At 39.9% G+C, this 19,382-nt stretch overlaps 2 protein-coding genes across 2 annotated transcripts in view; one reads left to right on the top strand and one right to left on the bottom strand.

The window, feature by feature from the left end:
* Window positions 1-6,806: 6,806 nt before the first annotated feature.
* Window positions 6,807-19,382, bottom strand: part of gogo (thrombospondin-1 like protein golden goal) — a 264,490-nt gene continuing 251,914 nt past the window's right edge. Inside the window, exons 10-12 of the mRNA XM_088235559.1 lie at window positions 11,067-11,274; window positions 9,579-9,743; window positions 6,807-7,957 (exon numbers count right to left, since the gene is read on the bottom strand). Coding sequence (XP_088091685.1) covers window positions 7,187-7,957; window positions 9,579-9,743; window positions 11,067-11,274 — 1,144 coding nt within the window. The 3' untranslated portion in view covers window positions 6,807-7,186. The remainder of the gene's footprint in view (window positions 7,958-9,578; window positions 9,744-11,066; window positions 11,275-19,382) is intronic.
* Window positions 14,720-18,856, top strand: LOC148275543 (uncharacterized). Its single transcript, XM_088235558.1, has one exon. It carries the CDS (start codon window positions 14,846-14,848, stop codon window positions 18,854-18,856), a length of 4,011 nt encoding a protein of 1,336 aa, XP_088091684.1. The 5' UTR covers window positions 14,720-14,845.

Here is a 19,382-nt window from a genome sequence, read left to right as displayed (position 1 = left end):
GACTTTGCAAATGTCAAAAAGGCGAACAAATTAAACCACTTGACCACATGGCATATTTTAACGCTATCAAATAATAACATCGGTCAACAGAATCTTAAAATAATAATAAAGTTTGAAAATATCAAATAATAAAAACCGAAAAACAATAACAATATTTTAATATCTTATTTGAAAACGACAATGATAGGAAAAATAAAAGACAAAAAATATACGGTAATCCAACAAGCTCTGAAATATTATAATGTATTCATAATATAATCATAGAATTAAAAATAGTCCAGAAGGAGCGTAAAATCATATTTGAATACATCGGAATGTGTCCAAAAAACCCTCCACTTCGCCCCACTTTCGCCGCACGCATGGGCAAAGTCGCCGCGTAAAGTCAGATCGCGAAAAATATAATCCAGAACATTTGTGTTAATAAATGTTAGATAATAGAAAATAAATTATTTTTAATTTCTCTAAAATGTTACTGTACTCGCGGAAACATTGATTGTCACAGCAGAGTAGGTAAGTAAAGGTGATTTAATAAGAGTTATTTAATTAATGAAATTTGAATTTTAAAAATAAAACAAATTTAAAACAAACAAAAATAAATTTGCCACGAAATTAAACGGCCGAGGTTTGGTGAAAAAATACTGTCAAATCGTTTTCAAAATGTTTTCGTTTTTTTGACGATTAAGTAAAAAAAGTCACCGTCGAACGAACTCTCCGATTTAGATTGCTTAAACATTGATAATCATAGTCCATTCCGTGTTCGGAAATAAAACAATACTGAGAGACGTGAGTAAATAAAGATAACTGGTGAACGTCGAAAAATGACACCATCTTCATTATTCTACTATTAACGTTTTACTTTGAATTGAATTTTTAACTAACGCTAAAGAGTTTTACTATCCACCTTTAGTTACCATAGATGAAATAACTCATGTTTCTATTTTGAACTATTACTACAGATTTTTTACTATTACTTACGATCATACAATCGGCGCAGGATAACGAGGTATTGCACACTTTTTTTTATTCGCTTTGGGCAACAGCAAATCACACAATGACGAAACGAAAAGATTGAAATGTCAAACTCAATGTCAAATGTCACTTAGTATAAAGTTTATCGAAAAATTGAGTATCGAAAAAACGTTTGCTGAACCAGCTAATGGCAGGCAAGCCAATGTTTGGGCAGGACAACGTCTATCGGGTCCGCTAGTATATATATATATATATAAGGCCGACTAACATATATGTTTATTTATATATCTCCATATACATACACACACACGTGTGCACCCTTATAAACATTCATACACATACATTTACATTCACACATATACATGCATATATACATGGTGTTGATATATTTTAATATATTCGTTGACTTATCTCCTTTTACGTTATTAAAACAGATATAATTTTGAGACATCATATTCGTAATTATGGGAACATGTTACGAATGTTTACAATTAAACCAACAAAACAAATGTTTTGATTTGTTGATAATGGCAATTTTAAATAATCAATCGCCATAAAAGTATGTTTTATCTAATATTTCGGAACCTGCATAAGCACACATTAAAAAAATTATTCCTAAAACTCGTGTTAAAGAGAACGTCTTGCTTCAAATTATATAAACGATGTTTAAATAAACCATTAGTAAATAAAACCATGAAACCAATGAAAAAATGATAACGCTTCGGGTAATCTTTCAGAGGATGTGATGTTATGAATCACTTGCTAATAAATGGGATTAAAATAAAATTACGTGAAAGGGGAATAAGTTCTCTGTAAAAATATACAATAATGAATGAAATAAAGACAAGTTATAAGAAGGATGTGAACGATCACAGATCTGAGAAACTCGACACACAATGAAAGGAAACAAACACGAAGTAGGTTTGTGTTGACTCAGACCTTAACCCCAAAGCCTGAAGCCATTTTGTTGCCATAAAACACAGATTTGAAATTTTTCTATAACCGATTGTTGACAGTATGAACCTCTCCTAAATCAACAAACTCCTTACTTTTGGAAGTTGCGTTACAATATAATATAATATGTATGGGCTGACGTAAATTCTTTGTAAATAATATCTACCTAATAGAATTCATGAATTTTCATCGATACAAGAAACTGTTCTTAAAATCGAATATTAACTCGTATGATTTTTCTCGTTAACATGAATTGAATCCATGTAACAGACATGAAATTGTTTATTTTTTTTAATTTTCGAAGCCTTGCTTGGGTGGTTGCGATTCAAGCCAGGCAAAAGTAAAAATCACGGATTTTATGTCCTACACTAAAATGAAAATATAATAATTTCTGAGAAGTCTGTGCCGTATAACTTTTTATCAATTTGTCTCATCTCTTTTTGTGACGCAAATAACAATGGATACTGTTTTATTTTACTCATCCAGAAAATGTCAATATTTTTTTTATAGAAAAAATAAATATTTGCGTTCTTATGGTTTCCCCAAATATTTCATTTCGAGGACCGTTTTCAACGAGGTGTAAATAACTTATAAATATTTATTTAAAAAATGCTATTATATAATTGGCTGCTGCACATCGATGGGGATAATTCATCAAATGAAATAGTTTATTAAATCTCTTTTAACTTTCCTTTCTTGCTTATTTATAAATTATTTTAATTTTTATTATATAAGAAATTAGTCAATAATGTATTCTCATTCAATATTTTTAAACAAATTAGTCAATATTTCATTTCATCATCACGGTACACTGTCGCGAGCAGCTTTGGCAGCTTTATTCCCTAGATTGAAAGCGAACAAAAGGAGGTGTCGAGAAAGCTCACTTTACTCTATTAGACATTCCACTTTGAAGGCTTGAAATCAATTTTTTTAAAAATGCATCGTAAAAGCAAGTACAACTAGACGACTAATACGACTGGCACCTGAAGCTTAAGACTGATCGTCTTACCTTTATATAACAAATAATCAAGATACACCTCATTTAATGTACCAATACAGTGCCCTTTGCACCACTGGGTGCAAATAGGAAAATAATTATGATGATGATTCCTTAAAACGCGTTTACGATTAATTAATATTATTCTGAAAACCTCATTTATTATTGATAAGTTTATTTTAAATCAAATGTATTGTAAATGATATTTATTTTAAACGAAATTTATTTTAAATCAAATGTATATATATATATATATATATGTACACATACACATACATATATATATATATATATATATATGTATGTATGTGTATGTAAGGGTGTATATGCATTTATGTGTGTGTGTTTTTTTATGTGTGAATATTTATGTGGGTATATGTATGTGTACCTATATATACACATATGTATGTGCATATGCATGTATATGTGTGTATGTCCGTGTATGTGTGTGTGTACGTGTATGAATGTTTATAAGGGTGCACACGTGTGTGTATGTACATGGAGATATAAAAATAAACATATGTGTTAGTCTGTCTTAGCACAAGTCTTCTCCTACTAGGCATTACGTTAAAATATATATTTAAAAAATATATATATATATTTTTAATGAAATTTATTATGAATGGAAGTTATTATAAATGAAATTTATTTAATACGTTTTTCACTACACATGTATTTTTGGTTCTTTCTGGACTCGCTGGCGTTTAAAACAAAATACTGCTCATCTTACCTTCACATAATCAACGACCACGATACGCAGCAAATGATGTTTCAATGCAGTGACCTGTGCATCATTACCAGACTCTTAGAGATGCAAAATATTATTTTTTTTGCATATTTCTTTAGTTGTGGCATATTTACTAGGTTGCTGCGTTAAAATTATTGCTACCTATTGAGTCCAAGTATGAATGTTGCGATTATTCTACTCTTGATTCCCCTTTGTGCTGCTGTGGATATCCTAATCAATCTTTTGAACAAATCCTTCGGTCTTCTTTCCTTTCTCTCTTTCTTTGATTACTGAATGAAGCTTCTCGCTACTACTATCTGTGGCCCTGTTATAGTTACTATTGGTAATACAGATCTGAATGGCTTCTAAAAATAATTTTAAGGCTTTTAAAAAGTTTTGTAAACATTTTGGCGAATTGATCATGTCTAATCAGTTTAGTCCCATTCAGTGAAGAGTTCACTTCCCGCTGTTCTCAATCCAATGAAGTGCATATTATGTCATTCTGGATTGCCTTATTTCTGCACAAATATGCCAAGGCTACCAAATTACAGAGAGCTCCTTCAGGCAGCTTTTCTCGTTTGGCAACGAGCAAATTTTCCGTGTATGTGGGCACCGCCAAGGAGGCATCTCCTCAGATGCGGTGTGCAGTATGTGGTGGGCAAGCTGCTGCTATCTGGCGAGCTGCGCGATCACTATCATTGTTGAGGAGTGGACGAGGTATGAAGAATACCTCGTCCTAGGAGGAAAAAAAAATAGAGAAGACTGTATGGTTGGGGAAGGAAGATTGCGCAACTCCACCAACCTGCTGATGATGAGGCGTGACGTGTGCTGGAACATAGCTGGTGAAGCTGGCGGTCGTGAGACGCTGGCACAGTTATCTTGGAGAAATATTTTTTTAAGCACTTCACTTAGTTGATTTTCGATTAGCACTGCAACTTTAATGTTGTTACCGTCACTCACAAGTAGAATTATTGTTGCGTGGAGTGCGCTAGGAAATAGGAAGGAAAGATAGGTATATAAAGATTCAGTTGAGCGTTCGTCTGAACAATTGAAATATATTTATTAAAACAAGATTCGTTTCGTACGTTAAAAAAAGAAACCCTTCGAAATAAACTGTTTATTTAAATTTTCCAATATAAAAACAAAATAACATTTTAGTTACAAAATAAAAACGAAAAATAAATTATTAGATACAAATTCTTAAATAACAAAATTTTGAAAACAACGCCAAATTATTAGTGATACATAATACTTTTAGAAGTCCTCGTCAAAAGACATAATGACTAAATTGCAAGTTCTCGTGGGACCAGCTGGTTTTTGACTAGCAACTTATTACCTATGATATAATTTCTTGACATGAACACAAATATATTGCATACTGAGAAATATGTTATTTCCTAAACTTTACTAACTTATTACTAAACATAATGTTATCAAGTTATCTCCATTTATTCAATAAAACTACATAAATACTTACAATATTTCACAGTTTTGTTTATTTACATAAAAATTATATATTGCAAACCCCTTAGGAACAATAACCAAAATTTTTGTGTTTATAGGCAATGACTGGATTCCCCCTTAGGGGCTTATTAATAGTAACATATTACAACGAAGAAAGATAAGAAGATAAGAAAATAAAGAAGTACATAATACACTACCCTCATAAGTAAAAATGCGAATTTTCGACAAAAAACACAAAATAAGTTAAATATGACGCAATAATTGATAAACAATTTCAAATCATTTTATGTAAAGCAAAAAGCAGTATAAACAATTTCAGTACGAAAAACGACATGTTTTTGTAGGTTTTTTAGCAAAAACGCAGTACCTAGAGATTCATAAGCTAAAACAGTGTATAAATGACGCATACAGGTTTTATGCTTAGAAACGATTAAAGACCTTGTTTTTACTCTTAAAATGCTGGGGTAAAAAAATCTTTTGCGCGCGGTGATGTAACACCGTGTAACTTACAAGCAAAAGACGGAATATTTTATTCAAATAAACTGAATTATGTTCCTGAAATAAAACGTAACTACAAACCTTAGGAGTTCTTATTTTTGTTTCAATTTCTTACTTTGGTATAAATATTATCATCAGGTTTTATCCTATTTTATACTTTACAGAGAATTCAAGTAAAGATAATTATTATTATAATTTACAAAGATACAGTAAGTATTCCATGATACATTTTTTTCAAATAAATCAGCCTTGCAAGTGTGCAATACATATTTAGAAAATACATTATATGGTTATTTACTGTGATGGTAAAGTATTTTGTTATTACTATTTAGAAAAAATATAACTTAATACAACAAATTCGACATATATTTTAATTTTCATATTTCGACGTGAGATTGACATTTATACAAGATAAACCATTATCAGCAATGACATATTAATATATACACATGCCCCGAGCCCTCAAAAATGATAACACTAAACTCATGCCCAACGCGTATTTCCTTCGACCGTCGGGTAGGCGTGACGTTTAAAAAATGCCTATTTGTTTCATGGAAACGTGTAAAAATCTTTCGGATACACATTTCAAAAAGTATTGTGTATCTTTTCACTGGTAAATATAATATTTGTTCATGGGTGATTAACAAAGCTTAAAACAATTGGTATTCTAATATAAACATTATTATTTGCAAACGTCAAACTATGCCTAGCGGTGCAAATGCGAAGCTCTTCTTAGTAACAGTGATGCACTGATAGGAATACGTTTTAAAAATATAATAAACGTGAGTTAATATTATCTTTTAGATCCTAAAAATCCAGTGAAAATAAATAAATAGGTAGAAATTATTAGGAGTTTAAGAAAAAAACGAAAAAAAAGCCTTTTTTATATACCAAAAATGAGTATCCTTTAATGAGGAAGTTGTCAGTGTCTTTTATGATTTTTTTATTTGTTAATAGACTATTAAACTAAGCCATTAGATATATATATATATATTTATTTATCGTATTATCAGCGCTATGATTTTTACAGTTTTGTATTTCTGAAGTAACTCCACGTGGACGTCTGAAGTTTTTCTCTGTCAGTTCTTCCGATTGGTTCTTTTACGGTAAGTTAACCGGATATCCTTCACAGCATATCATTGGTTGGTTCATATGAACCAGTGACGTCGTTCAAAGTAGTGCGTTTTTATTGAAACATTTTTTATATATTTTTTTGCACATTTTCAAGAAATTTTGCGGTACAATTTAATGCTTTAATTTTTACCGCGCGCAAGAACACTTTATTTTTATCCAATTTCCCGTAGGACTGAAGTTTATCATTACTGGTAGCATATGCACGCTCGTTGAATGCAGCCCTAGTGTAAATAAACAGTACTTAGTGACTATGGGTACGTTTTCGTGTCACTACTTTTAAAAATATTTTACTCCATGGGACATGTCTATAATTATATTATGTCAATGGAAAACGGAGATAAAAATTGCGCATTCAAATTGCGTCAACTCTCACGCAAAAGGTCAAAATAAATTTAATGCGAACTCTGATAAAATTTAGACGCCCGTCAAATTATGCGAGTTTGTCAAGTAATAACAAAGTTATTGGGAGTTTTTCCAACTTTTTCACGACTATCCTTATTTTTCAAATCGCTGGAGCTATCGGAATCTTCGTCGGCAAATTGGATATCTGCAATATCGACATACTTCTCAGTCGGTGACTTCTCACAGGCAGTTTCCTTCTCTTCCGACTGGCAGCGCGATCTAGCGACAGATTCCTGAAACTTGTTATCAAACGAGAACTCCTTCATTGGTATGGAGACGTGTTTAAGTGGTTCGCGTCTCGGATTAAACATTTTCGACAGGTCAAAAGATGGCTCTGCCTTGACGGGCGCTAAATCTGAGACACTAAAATTTAATGGATGAACGATATTTGTTTTGGCCAGTAATGTTTTTCTATCGACTTTAGGAGAAGATTGTGATATTGAGTCTTCCTGCTTTAAATGAGGTTTACTTAAATGAGGGTGATCGTAGTCTTCCGGTGATTCAGTATTGCTGCCGGGGTCTACATCTTGTCTTGGTAATATTTCTTCGTAGGTGTGATTATGTGATTCGTCATCTTCGTCCAGCGGTGGTATCCAGACTAAGAAGGCGGGGTCCATACCGAGATATGAGCCGGGGACAGCTCCGGCGTTCTTGACATTGTAGTCATAGTAATCTAGTTCTAGGTCGGCAGTCAGGCTGAGGTCGGACACGGGTGCCCTTAGCCTAAGGTTTCTCCTCTCTTTCCTTTCCTTACCTCCGGTAGCTCTCACGCGCGCGCAGCTGGTGGTACTCAGTGCTGGAGAGTAGCAACCCTGGAAATAAATAGCCCAATGTGAATTTCCATATCAAATTTTTTTTTTTTCGTTATAATTATATTTATTCTGAACAAAATAAATTTGAAAAAAAATATTACTGTAATTTTATTATGTATCAGATCTCAATTCACATTTTTCACAGAAAACAAGTTTTGTTGACTCATGGAGATAATTTATTTTCCGTTCGCATAATTTACGAGTTACAAAAATTATTTATCATCATTCCCTTTCCACATCTAATGGTGCATAGGGAACTGCATTGGTGCACCAATCGCAGTTTATCTTGATCGTTTTTTTGTTACATGAAGGTAAGATGATCGTCTTACGCTTTGGGTACCAGTCCAGGAGCTATGAAATATTCTAGTGTGAAAACACCCTTTTAAATAAATATTTCATGTCAACCATGTCAGGAATCGAACCCGAAACCTCGTGCATAGTAGGCAAACGCGCTGTCCACTACAACATGCGGCCGACGATGATGATTACGTAATACTTAGGGAAGATTAACACAATAATTATAATTTAACTTAATACCGCAGTAATTTTGTCTGTGTCCAGGTCGGTGAGGAATAAAGTTCTGAATGTGAAATAGGACCAGATCCCTGGACGAATGCTTTAGACTAGATGGCTGTTCTAAGGTTAAAATTTTGAAAAGGAAATCGATTGGAGATAAGTCCGCCTTGTAGCGTAGTGGTTAGCGCATTCGCCTACCATGCTTATGATCCTTGCTTCGATTCCTGGGAGGATAGATGTGAAATTTGAAAATTTGAAAATCATTTCAAACGTGATTCTACACTGCAATGTTTCATGGTTCTCAGACGGGCATATCTTGAAGCATTAGACTGATCACCTTACCTTCTATATAACAAAAATGATCAAGATATACTGCAATTGAAGTACCGATGCAGTGCTCTATGCACCACTTGGGAAATGATGAAATTGACATGCATTGCCAGCTTTTAAAAATGTTGAAAAAACGGTTAAATAATGTTTTTTTCATTACTCTGGACAAAACATTAGTCAAACAGAAAAACAGAATAATTTATTAATGTAATTTAGATTTCCCGCATGCGTTAATTAAGATTATTCTGAATAGTATTCTTTTTTTAGAAGTATATGCTTAATCCAACAAAATAAATGTTTACAAAAAACACTTAGCATGTTTTTCAAAAGTGTTTCTTTGAACATTTTTTTTTAAATTATCGATGCAAGCTGTCAATCTTTTTTTATCAATTGATCTAAATTATATTACTTAATAAGAATAAAATTACATAGGGTATGTAAATACATAATTAATAATAACGGTTCTACCTTTCTAATAGAGTAAAAACTCAAGTTTAGGAGGGAGGTTGTTTTACATTCATTTTTATTTTCTCAATGAGTTCCTTTAAATTAGATATATTGTAAAAGAAACGCAATTTTCTACTATAACGTGGGTCTCATGTGTTTTTATAATTTAGATTTAAATTGGTATTCATTTTAAGATTTCTGGAAGATTATCGAAATATCTTTACATTCAATAATTTAAAATCTACAAGAATTCATCAATGGTTAGCAATATTGGCATGACTGAATACCATTTCTAAGGCCCTTAATATTATCTACCTGCTGGACTCACATTAGTCAGTGTACTGACACTTCCGCTGCTGACCTCGGAGAGAACAGACCTCCTAACCGGAGCTCTCCTGAAGTCAGCCATCCTACGAGGGTCGTACGAAGCATCGCTGTCCCTCTCACTTGTACTGACATCTATTGACATTGGGGGAGAATCTACATCTGATATCTGAAAAATATACTTTTCATTTTAAATCCTGTTCTATTGAAAAATTAATTTGCACAAAATATTTTATTACCTACATATGTACATACGTTTTACATATGTGGAAATTAACTAGACATACGGTATTAAAGAAAAAATCCATCAACTATCAAAACTTAATGATTTTACTATCATAATTGTTCAAAATGCAGATATTTTTTAATTTAAAAATTCTGAATATCATTATACTTTATCTTTTTAGACTCAATTTATTTTGAAAACAAACATTAAAACATTGTATATTTGATCAATTAAGTTTTGTTGATGTTGGTGAGATTTTCTAAGGAGATATTTTTTACCTTTTTCAAATTATATAACCAAAATGAGCACAAAAAACGTAATCATAATAATTCCTAGACAAATATTTAGCTAAATATCTTTGATTAATAATAAATTATTGTAATGAGTGAAACCAAAATGTATTAACTCGCGGTAAATGGACATAAAGATTTTATTTCCTGAACATTTATTTAAATGACATCTCTGAATTATTTCAATTATTATGTTTTTTAATATTATAAAATATTTTCATCAGAGAGGGCAAAAAAATGACCAAACGGTTTTAAAATTCCCGGCAGGCATAGGCAGTGATCTCGTCTGTGAAAAAGTTGAGTAAGTTTACGGGTTGTATATTATATACAGTGTTTGGGTACATTTTTTAAAATACTGTTTTACACAAACCAGGAGTTACACAAACCGTTCTTATATGACCTTCATTTACAATTTATAAAAAAAAATACTAAGAAGAAACCCATATAAAATTATACAGTAGAGCACCGTTTATCTAAACTCATGTCATCTGAATTGCCAAATATCCGGATCGTTATCAGGAAATAAAATATAAAGGACATGTTATATTGACAAATAAAAAAATATACTGATGGCCGGCGCACCAGCCAGCCATTTCTTTGTCAAAGGATTTAACTTTGTTGGATATCTTTAAGTAAGTTTCAATGTGATTTCAATTCGCTGTATTATTTCAAAATCAATAAAAAAGTGATCTTAGAATAAATTTCAAGTTTTCTTTAAAATTATTGCCTTTATTGAATGGTTAATCCAACTATCCGGATTTCTGCACATCCGGATAATATCTTGCACTCATTAATTCGGATAATTAGAATTATACTGTAACTCATAATATTATTGATAAAATGTTTTCAAAAGAATTCTTTAGGCTTTACATACTTCGAGATATTATTTTATTTAGATATTACAAATTGATTTATACTAGAAAATTGTCCCATTAAGTAAGTTATCACAGATATAAAAATAAATTGTAGCACAAACCACTGATTGCACATTGACCTGTCCACTTCTGGCTGGTGAGCAGGTACGTGATCTCCGTAAAGGAGATGACTTGGTATCCGGTGTGACCTCAGGACCTGGAGCAGTACTGGGAGCTGGTAGACTGCCACCGGATCCTGGACGATTGTTCCCCACGATGGCTGGAGACTCACCAATTGCAGCCAGTGTTATACTGCTGCCACTCGACCATCTGTCAATGTTTGTTCATTACATAAAATACATACATAATATGTACAATCCATAAAACAGTGCTACATAACAGCTATCAATTAACATTTTTAATCATTTATGTTAATATCATCATTCCTTACCTCAAATCAATACTTATACCTACTCAATGGGAAAAAGGAATACAGAGGAAAGAGGAAAGGAGGATGGATTAAAGAAGAGAAAGGATATGTTTTTTCAGGCGTGATTTAAACTGAGATACTGCAAAAACATCTTTAGTAGTCGATGAGAGATGATTGCACAGTCGAGTCGCATGGACCCTATATGAGTAAGAGAAGAAAGAGGAATTGTGGATTGGTATTAAGAAGGTGCTTGAGAATTAGAACGAAGGGGTAAATCATGAACTGGTAAGCATTAAAAAATTTCGCAGAGGGATATTGGAGCATTAGGACTATGAAGTATAGTAAACAGAAGTGAGAGGGAGTTATAGTCTCTCCGCTGTTTAATTTTGAGCCATTTCAGTTGCTTATGATAATCAGAAATGTGGTCATATTTCCTGAGAACAAATATATACCTAATGCATGTATTCTAAAGTAGTTCAAGTTTAGCGAGTTGCTCACAGCTTAAATCAGTCATGGAATCATCAGCATAATCTAGAATTGGTAGTGAAATGATTGTATGAGTGAGCATTTAGTATTAATGGGTAAGAATTTGTGTAACCTTCTAAGTGAATGTAGACTGAATTTTTTTTTGTGGTTTATTCATTAGTATGAGCTCACCAGCATAAATGTTTATCCATTAGTAATGCTAGATTCTTCACAGATTTCCTGTATTGGATACAGGAACCATTGACATTAAGAGGTTTGTGAATGTATTCAGTTATCTATTAAGTAAAATCTAATTTGCTGTACAAAAAATTCGGATATGCTTATAAGTCGTTGTTTACAACAAGTTTGATCACAAGTCACCGACTAAGATACTTTAAATTTTCATTCATCATTGTCCCAACTCAACACAGGACTTTGGTTCCCAACGGAACTCAATAGTTGGGATTTGTGTCTCAATAAATGTTGCATAAATATATTGCAAATAAAACAAAAAAATACAAATAATACACACATTCATAGTCAATTTTCTTTGTTAACTTCCTATTGTAGTCAGGAATATACACATATTTATCAAGGAAATAAATATTTGAATTATTATAATAAACTCTCATATTTAAAATTAAGTGTAACCGGTAACAACTTTCAAATAACTGTGCTTAAAAAGGGTAATCAATTTGTATCGGACATCGCCGCGCGTGCGATAATACAACGTACAACACGGCCTGTGACGCGGCGAACGAGCGCCAAACGTTAGGCACCGACACCAAGCCGAGCGGCCCTTTTGCGGGCGCCCAGGCGGAGATGGTAGCTGCACGGGGAAAATGGACGGAATGACCGCGGAGAGACGGTCGAACCCCCGGCCACGACTGAAGCTTCCCGAGTGGCCGCTAGGGCGACGAATGGCGCTCGGACGAGAGTGTGCGGTGCCAGTGTTTTTAGGTTAATATTTGTATATCATGTTTTTATGTTTATTTTCGGCTATAGTCTCGATTTGTAATCTAACTAGCTGCCCCTAAAATAAAGACGGTTAATTATGTCACTCGCAGGGGCAGAAGTTAGGATATCGAGACCCTAGCCACATATTTGTATCAGATTGCGGGGAATCAGACCCTGTCAAATCCTCTAAAACTCATGTCACCCTTTTTCTCAGTATGTAGGACCTTTCCCTGTATCATTTCTACATTAAATAAGATACGGGGAAGAGGCCTACATACTCCCTTTACATGAAAAACTCATCTCGAGGGAGTTATTTTATCTTATAAGCATACGTGTAAAAACAATATCTGAAATTGTCCAGCCAATAGGAGAGCGTGCTACGGCGTAAGCCGGGAAAGTCCGACCCCTTCTCGCTCTCCCTTGCGGCTTATGTATGCTGTCTCGTACCGTGCCCGACTGCGGCACGGTACAAATTACTTGATAGAACCTCTGTATTTTTATTGAATAAAGTGTGTATAGTGTATAACCAAGACTGCGTTTTTATTATATCTACGCCCTCTCCGCCTCTGATGTCGCCGCCTGCCCTTCTGAAGAAGAAAACTGAAGCCTGAAGAAAGCTATCACCCGATAGCCGGTCAAATAGCAGCTCCAAGCCACCTCCTATCTACAGTTCAACTGTATGCACGGCGAGGTGTCGTGTATATAGTTGTGGTCCTTCGTTTCACCGGATCGGAGCTGCTATACGGACGCCACATCCCAGTGGAAGATGACGCCTTCACTTCGCTCTGGAAAAGGCTCCGCCGAGAAAACCTCTGATGTCACCCCCCCTGCCGACGTCGTATCCACGGTGACGGGTACCGAGGCGTCGTCACAGGAGGTTTCCGAGGAGGACACCGTCGAACTTCTGCAGGCTGAAGTTGCGAAACTGCGCGCCGCCCTGAGGCGCTCTGAGAAGACACCGACCGCACCTGGACCCCCAATGGAATCTCCTAGGGCAGATGCGGGCCCCAGCGGACGAGCTGGGGTGGCAGAGAGACAAACCGGAGACTGGGTACGCCGCTCTTCGGACCCGATCGCGCAGATGGCTGCGGCGATCACCGAGATGGCCACCGCGCTACGTGGAGGATCAACGGGGAGCCCACGATCACACGATGGCGACGATGGAAAAATGGAGGCGCTGTTGGCGCGCCAATCTACGGCAAAGGAATTGCCCGCCTTCGAAGGAGACCCACTGGAATGGCCTGCCTTCAAGGCCCAATATACGAGGTCTACGGAAGTCTGCCGGCTGACGACGCCGGAAAACCTGCTCCGACTACAACGTGCGCTGAAAGGGGCCGCCAAGGAGGCGGTTTCCTCCCTGATGGTGGATCCTCAGAATACGGACCTCATCATGGAAACCCTGGAACTGCAGTTCGGCCACGAGGAGATTGTGACGGCGCACATGCTGGAGAAAGCGCGCCGCCTACCCGCCATAGTGGAGAGCCCCAACTCAACCGGGATAGTTGAGTTATCCGTGGCCCTGAGGAACATGGTCGCCACTCTGGAGCGGACGAGGAACTCGAGCTGCCTATCATCACCGCAGCTACTGAACGAGATGGTGGCCAAGATCCCGCTAGCGATGCGGGCTCTGTGGTGGTACACCTTACCGAGGGACAGAGACGAACGCGCCACCGTGAAGGAATTTTCTTGCTGGCTTAGCGAGATCGCTCAGACGTCAATGAGCGCCGGTGGAATGGACGCGGGGTCGTTTTTTCCCAAAAGAAAACAAAGAACAATGTGTATACAGTGTCCGCGCCAACCGAGACAAGGGACGAGTGCGGAGTGTGCAATCGCCCGCACAAAAGTGAAAAGTGTCGCGAGTTTTTAGCGAAATCGGTAGCGGGCCGATGGGAAATTGTTCGCGAAAAGGGTTTATGTTTCTCGTGTCTGAGGCATAAACATTTAGCCGGTAAATGCCCGGCGGCTAAGAAGTGCGGTATAGAAGAGTGTCGCTATACGCATCATAGGACACTACATGGACAGCGACGAGAAGGCCGCGATAATGTAGTGATGAGCACCTGCGAAAAAGTTCAACCGGTATTGCTCAAAGTGATAAAAGTGAACGTGACCGGCCCCAATGACGGTGCCGACGTTTACGCCCTGTTAGACGAGGGCTCCAATGTGACTTTAATAGACTCCGAACTGGCGGACAGTGTCGGTGCGCCCGGACGAGTGCGCGGGATAACGATTCATGGTGCGAGTGATATGTGTTCCGAGGATAAGGCGTCGCGACGCGTCACAGTGACTATTCGTGGGCCAAGTGGGAATGGATACCCGCTCGTCGGGAACACAATGACGAGTCTAAATCTCCCGCGCCAGTGCATTCCGGAGGGAAACGGTATGAAAGAAGTGCTACCGAAAATATTAATTGGGCAGGACAACGCTCATTTAATCGTGACTAGGAAAGTCAACGAGAAAGGGAGATATTTACGCTCTCTGACGTCGCTGGGATGGATCACGCACGGATGCGTGAATCATAAGCAGAACAAAGCCAGCAAAACACTCACACTGACGAGTGCTAGCGTAGAGGATCGCATGGACGAGTTAATGCGCCTCAATTACGCGGTGGACGCTATGGGCGTCAAACCTAGGCCACGTGTTAACAGCACAGACACGCGCGCTATGGAAATTCTACAGAAAACCACCAGACCAACGCCAACCGGTCAGTGGGAGACGGGTCTTCTATGGAAAGAAGACAACATATGGTTACCGGACAATCGACAGTGCGCAGTAAACAGACTGAAATCTGTCGAGAACAAGATGGCCAAGGACCCGAGCTACAAGGCGGCATATTGCGCGAAAATTAAGGAGTACATCGAGAAGGATTACGCCCGGGAAGTTACGCCGATAGAGATCGCTCGTTTCCCGCGGAAGTGGTACTTAGCCCATTTCGGCGTAGTAAATGTGAACAAGCCGGGAAAGCTGCGAGTCGTCTTCGACGCGGCCAGCCGATGCCGTGGAGTTTCGTTGAACGACAAACTACTCACCGGCCCCGACATGCTGACCTCGCTATGGGGTAACATATTACGCTTCAGAGAAGGCCGCATAGCGCTTGCGGCGGACATAAAAGATATGTTTCTACGGATAAAAATCCGCCCCGCCGATCAAGGAGCTCAGATGTTTTTGTGGAGGGAGCGACCCGACGCCGAGATTAAAACAATGGTGATGACCTCGATGACCTTTGGCGCCGCGTGCTCACCGACAAGTGCGCAATATGTGAAAAATAAGTTAGCCTGTGTAAACGCGAGTGAATTTCCGGAGGCGGCGCGCGCAGTGGAAAACAATTTTTATATGGACGATTATCTTGCCGCGGTGGATACTACGGAACAAGCTATTCAGTTAAGAGATCAAACAAGTGAAATATTAAGACGGGGAGGATTCCAATTGACGAATTGGTCCTCAAATGACGGTGAAGTGCTACGTACCACCGCGGATAATTTGCGCGCCACGGACGCTCGCGAGATAATAGTGAACGGTAGTGAGTACTTGGAGCGAGTACTCGGTGTTAAATGGGACCCAGTCAGTGATCGATTTGTGTTTCAATTTAATAAGACAATAGCGTTAAGCGCACATGAGTGGCCCACTAAAAGACAATTACTGAGCGCGGTAATGAGCATATTCGATCCGCTCGGTTTTCTAGGGTGTGTTACGGTACGCCCGAAAATATTATTACAAGCAGTATGGCGATCGGGAATAGGATGGGATGACGTCATCCTGCCGACCCATCAAGAAAAATGGGCCGAATGGAGAGCCTGTGTGGAGCGCACAGAGAGCTCTATACCCCGGCGGTGTATAGAAAATCGCACCAGTCGGGTGGAACTACACGTATTCTGCGATGCCTCCGAACTGGCGGGGTGCGCAGTAGCGTATTTTGTGGAAAAGACGGACCGTAATAGACATGTACGGTTCGTGGGCAGTAAAGTTAAAGTTAGCCCCTTGCGAGCTCTATCAATACCTCGACTGGAGCTGCAAGTGGCGCTAATGGCCGTGAGACTGGCAGACACCATCAAGCGGGAGAGTGACGTCACTGTGGGGAGGACAGTCTATTGGACGGACTCGGCGACAGTACTGTGCTGGGTACGAAACGACAGCCGTGCGTTCTCGCCGTTCGTGGCCCATCGCCTCGGGGAGATAGATGAGTTATCTCACCCGAAAGAGTGGCGGTGGGTTCCGACTAAGATGAATCCCGCGGATGCTGCCACCAGGGACCTCAACGCGCCTGATCTTACACCTCAGGGAGCCTGGTTCGGGGGACCGGCCTTCCTGACTGGGGAGGAGGGCGAATGGCCGCATCACAAGGGACGCGGCCTGCAGCCCGACATCGCCGTCATGGAAGCAAAGCGCGCCGAACGCATAGTCACCGCGTTACAAGCGGCGCTGCCAGACGCCGCACGGTTTAGCTCGTGGAGACGGCTTTTACGTGCCACGGCATGGTGCCTGCGGTTTGTGAATCGATGCCGCCGTGCCGCCCCAGAATGCGTGGGAAAATACCTAACCGCAAAGGAGTGTATAGCCGCTGAGCGATTGTGGATCAGGCGAACGCAAAACGACGCCTTTGGCAGCGACATAACAGCCCTAAAGCGGGGGGAGTCGCTACCCAGAGGCAGCCGCCTGCATGCCCTCACGCCCCGGCTAGACGACACCGGACTGGTGAGGATGGGAACGCGGTTATACGCGGCCAGCGGCGTACGGGAAAATATTGGATTCCCGATAATATTAGACGCCGCGCAGCTGTACGTACAACTGATGCTGAGACACCGGCATGAGATGTGCTATCACGGAAGCACTGAGAGGACTATGGCAGATGTGCGTCAAGATTTCTACGTGATGAGAATACGCACAAAGCTTCGATGGATTGTAGCTAACTGCCAGAAGTGTAAGAACGATCGTGCGCGACCGCAACCGCCTTTGATGGGACGTCTTCCGCCGGCGAGATTGGCACATCACATGCGCGCCTTCACGCATTGCGGAGTGGATCTGTTTGGACCGCTACACGTGACCATGGGACGGCGCAAAGAGAAGAGGTACGGGGCCTTGTTTACGTGTCTCACAACCAGGGCCGTACACATTGAGTTGGTGACGTCACTGAGCACCGACTCGACGATCCAAGCCATCCGGCGGATGGCCGCCAGAAGAGGACACCCGTCTGTCTTGTACTCTGACAACGGGACAAATTTTCGCGGGGCCGATAAAGAGATGGCCGCTGCCTTCCGAGACGTAGCCGAGGACAAGAAAGTGCTAGATGAAATGAGCACTATGAAGATTGAGTGGAAGTTTATCCCTCCTTCATCCCCGCACATGGGAGGGGCATGGGAACGATTAGTTCGTTCCATTAAGAGGGCGCTGTTTGCTATACTGAGAGAGCAAGCGCCTAGAGAAGAGACGTTACGGACGGCGCTAGCCGAGGCTGAATTCTCGGTCAACAGCCGTCCGCTGACGCACGTGACAGTAGACCCTCGTGACGGAGCTCCTTTAACTCCGAATCACTTTTTAATTGGGTCATCCGGGGGCATGCCTTGCCTCGCGGATTACAGCGAAGCGTCGGAGAACGTGTGTTTGCGCAAACAATGGCGCATAGCCCAGAAGATGGCGGATGCTTTCTGGCGCCGATGGATGCGCGAGTACCTGCCAGGCCTGGGCGGACGTCAGAAATGGCGCATCGCGGCCACTCCCCTGCAAGTTGGAGACGTGGTAGTGATCACCGATCCCGCGATGCCACGGAACCAATGGCCACGGGGAGTCGTCACGGGAACCATGCCCGGGAAGGACGGCCAGGTGCGAGCCGTCAGGGTGCGGACCTCCACGGGCGAGTACACAAGACCCACGGTCAAGATCGCGGTCCTGCTACGCCCCACTGATGACAGCGCCCGGAAGACAGCGCCACGCGGCGGCGAGGCCCGATGCGGGACCAGCAGGTGCCGACTGCGCGACACCGGGGGGAGTGTATCGGACATCGCCGCGCGTGCGATAATACAACGTACAACACGGCCTGTGACGCGGCGAACGAGCGCCAAACGTTAGGCACCGACACCAAGCCGAGCGGCCCTTTTGCGGGCGCCCAGGCGGAGATGGTAGCTGCACGGGGAAAATGGACGGAATGACCGCGGAGAGACGGTCGAACCCCCGGCCACGACTGAAGCTTCCCGAGTGGCCGCTAGGGCGACGAATGGCGCTCGGACGAGAGTGTGCGGTGCCAGTGTTTTTAGGTTAATATTTGTATATCATGTTTTTATGTTTATTTTCGGCTATAGTCTCGATTTGTAATCTAACTAGCTGCCCCTAAAATAAAGACGGTTAATTATGTCACTCGCAGGGGCAGAAGTTAGGATATCGAGACCCTAGCCACATATTTGTATCAGATTGCGGGGAATCAGACCCTGTCAAATCCTCTAAAACTCATGTCACCCTTTTTCTCAGTATGTAGGACCTTTCCCTGTATCATTTCTACATTAAATAAGATACGGGGAAGAGGCTTACATACTCCCTTTACATGAAAAACTCATCTCGAGGGAGTTATTTTATCTTATAAGCATACGTGTAAAAACAA

The sequence above is a fragment of the Micrasema longulum genome, unplaced genomic scaffold, assembly GCF_059751315.1.
Source record: "Micrasema longulum isolate JH-2025_06_02 unplaced genomic scaffold, ASM5975131v1 h1tg001400l, whole genome shotgun sequence".
NCBI classification, from domain to species: Eukaryota; Metazoa; Arthropoda; class Insecta; order Trichoptera; family Brachycentridae; genus Micrasema; species Micrasema longulum.
The sequence above is the reverse complement of the archived record's forward strand: the minus strand, read 5'-3'. Positions and strand labels throughout refer to the sequence as shown.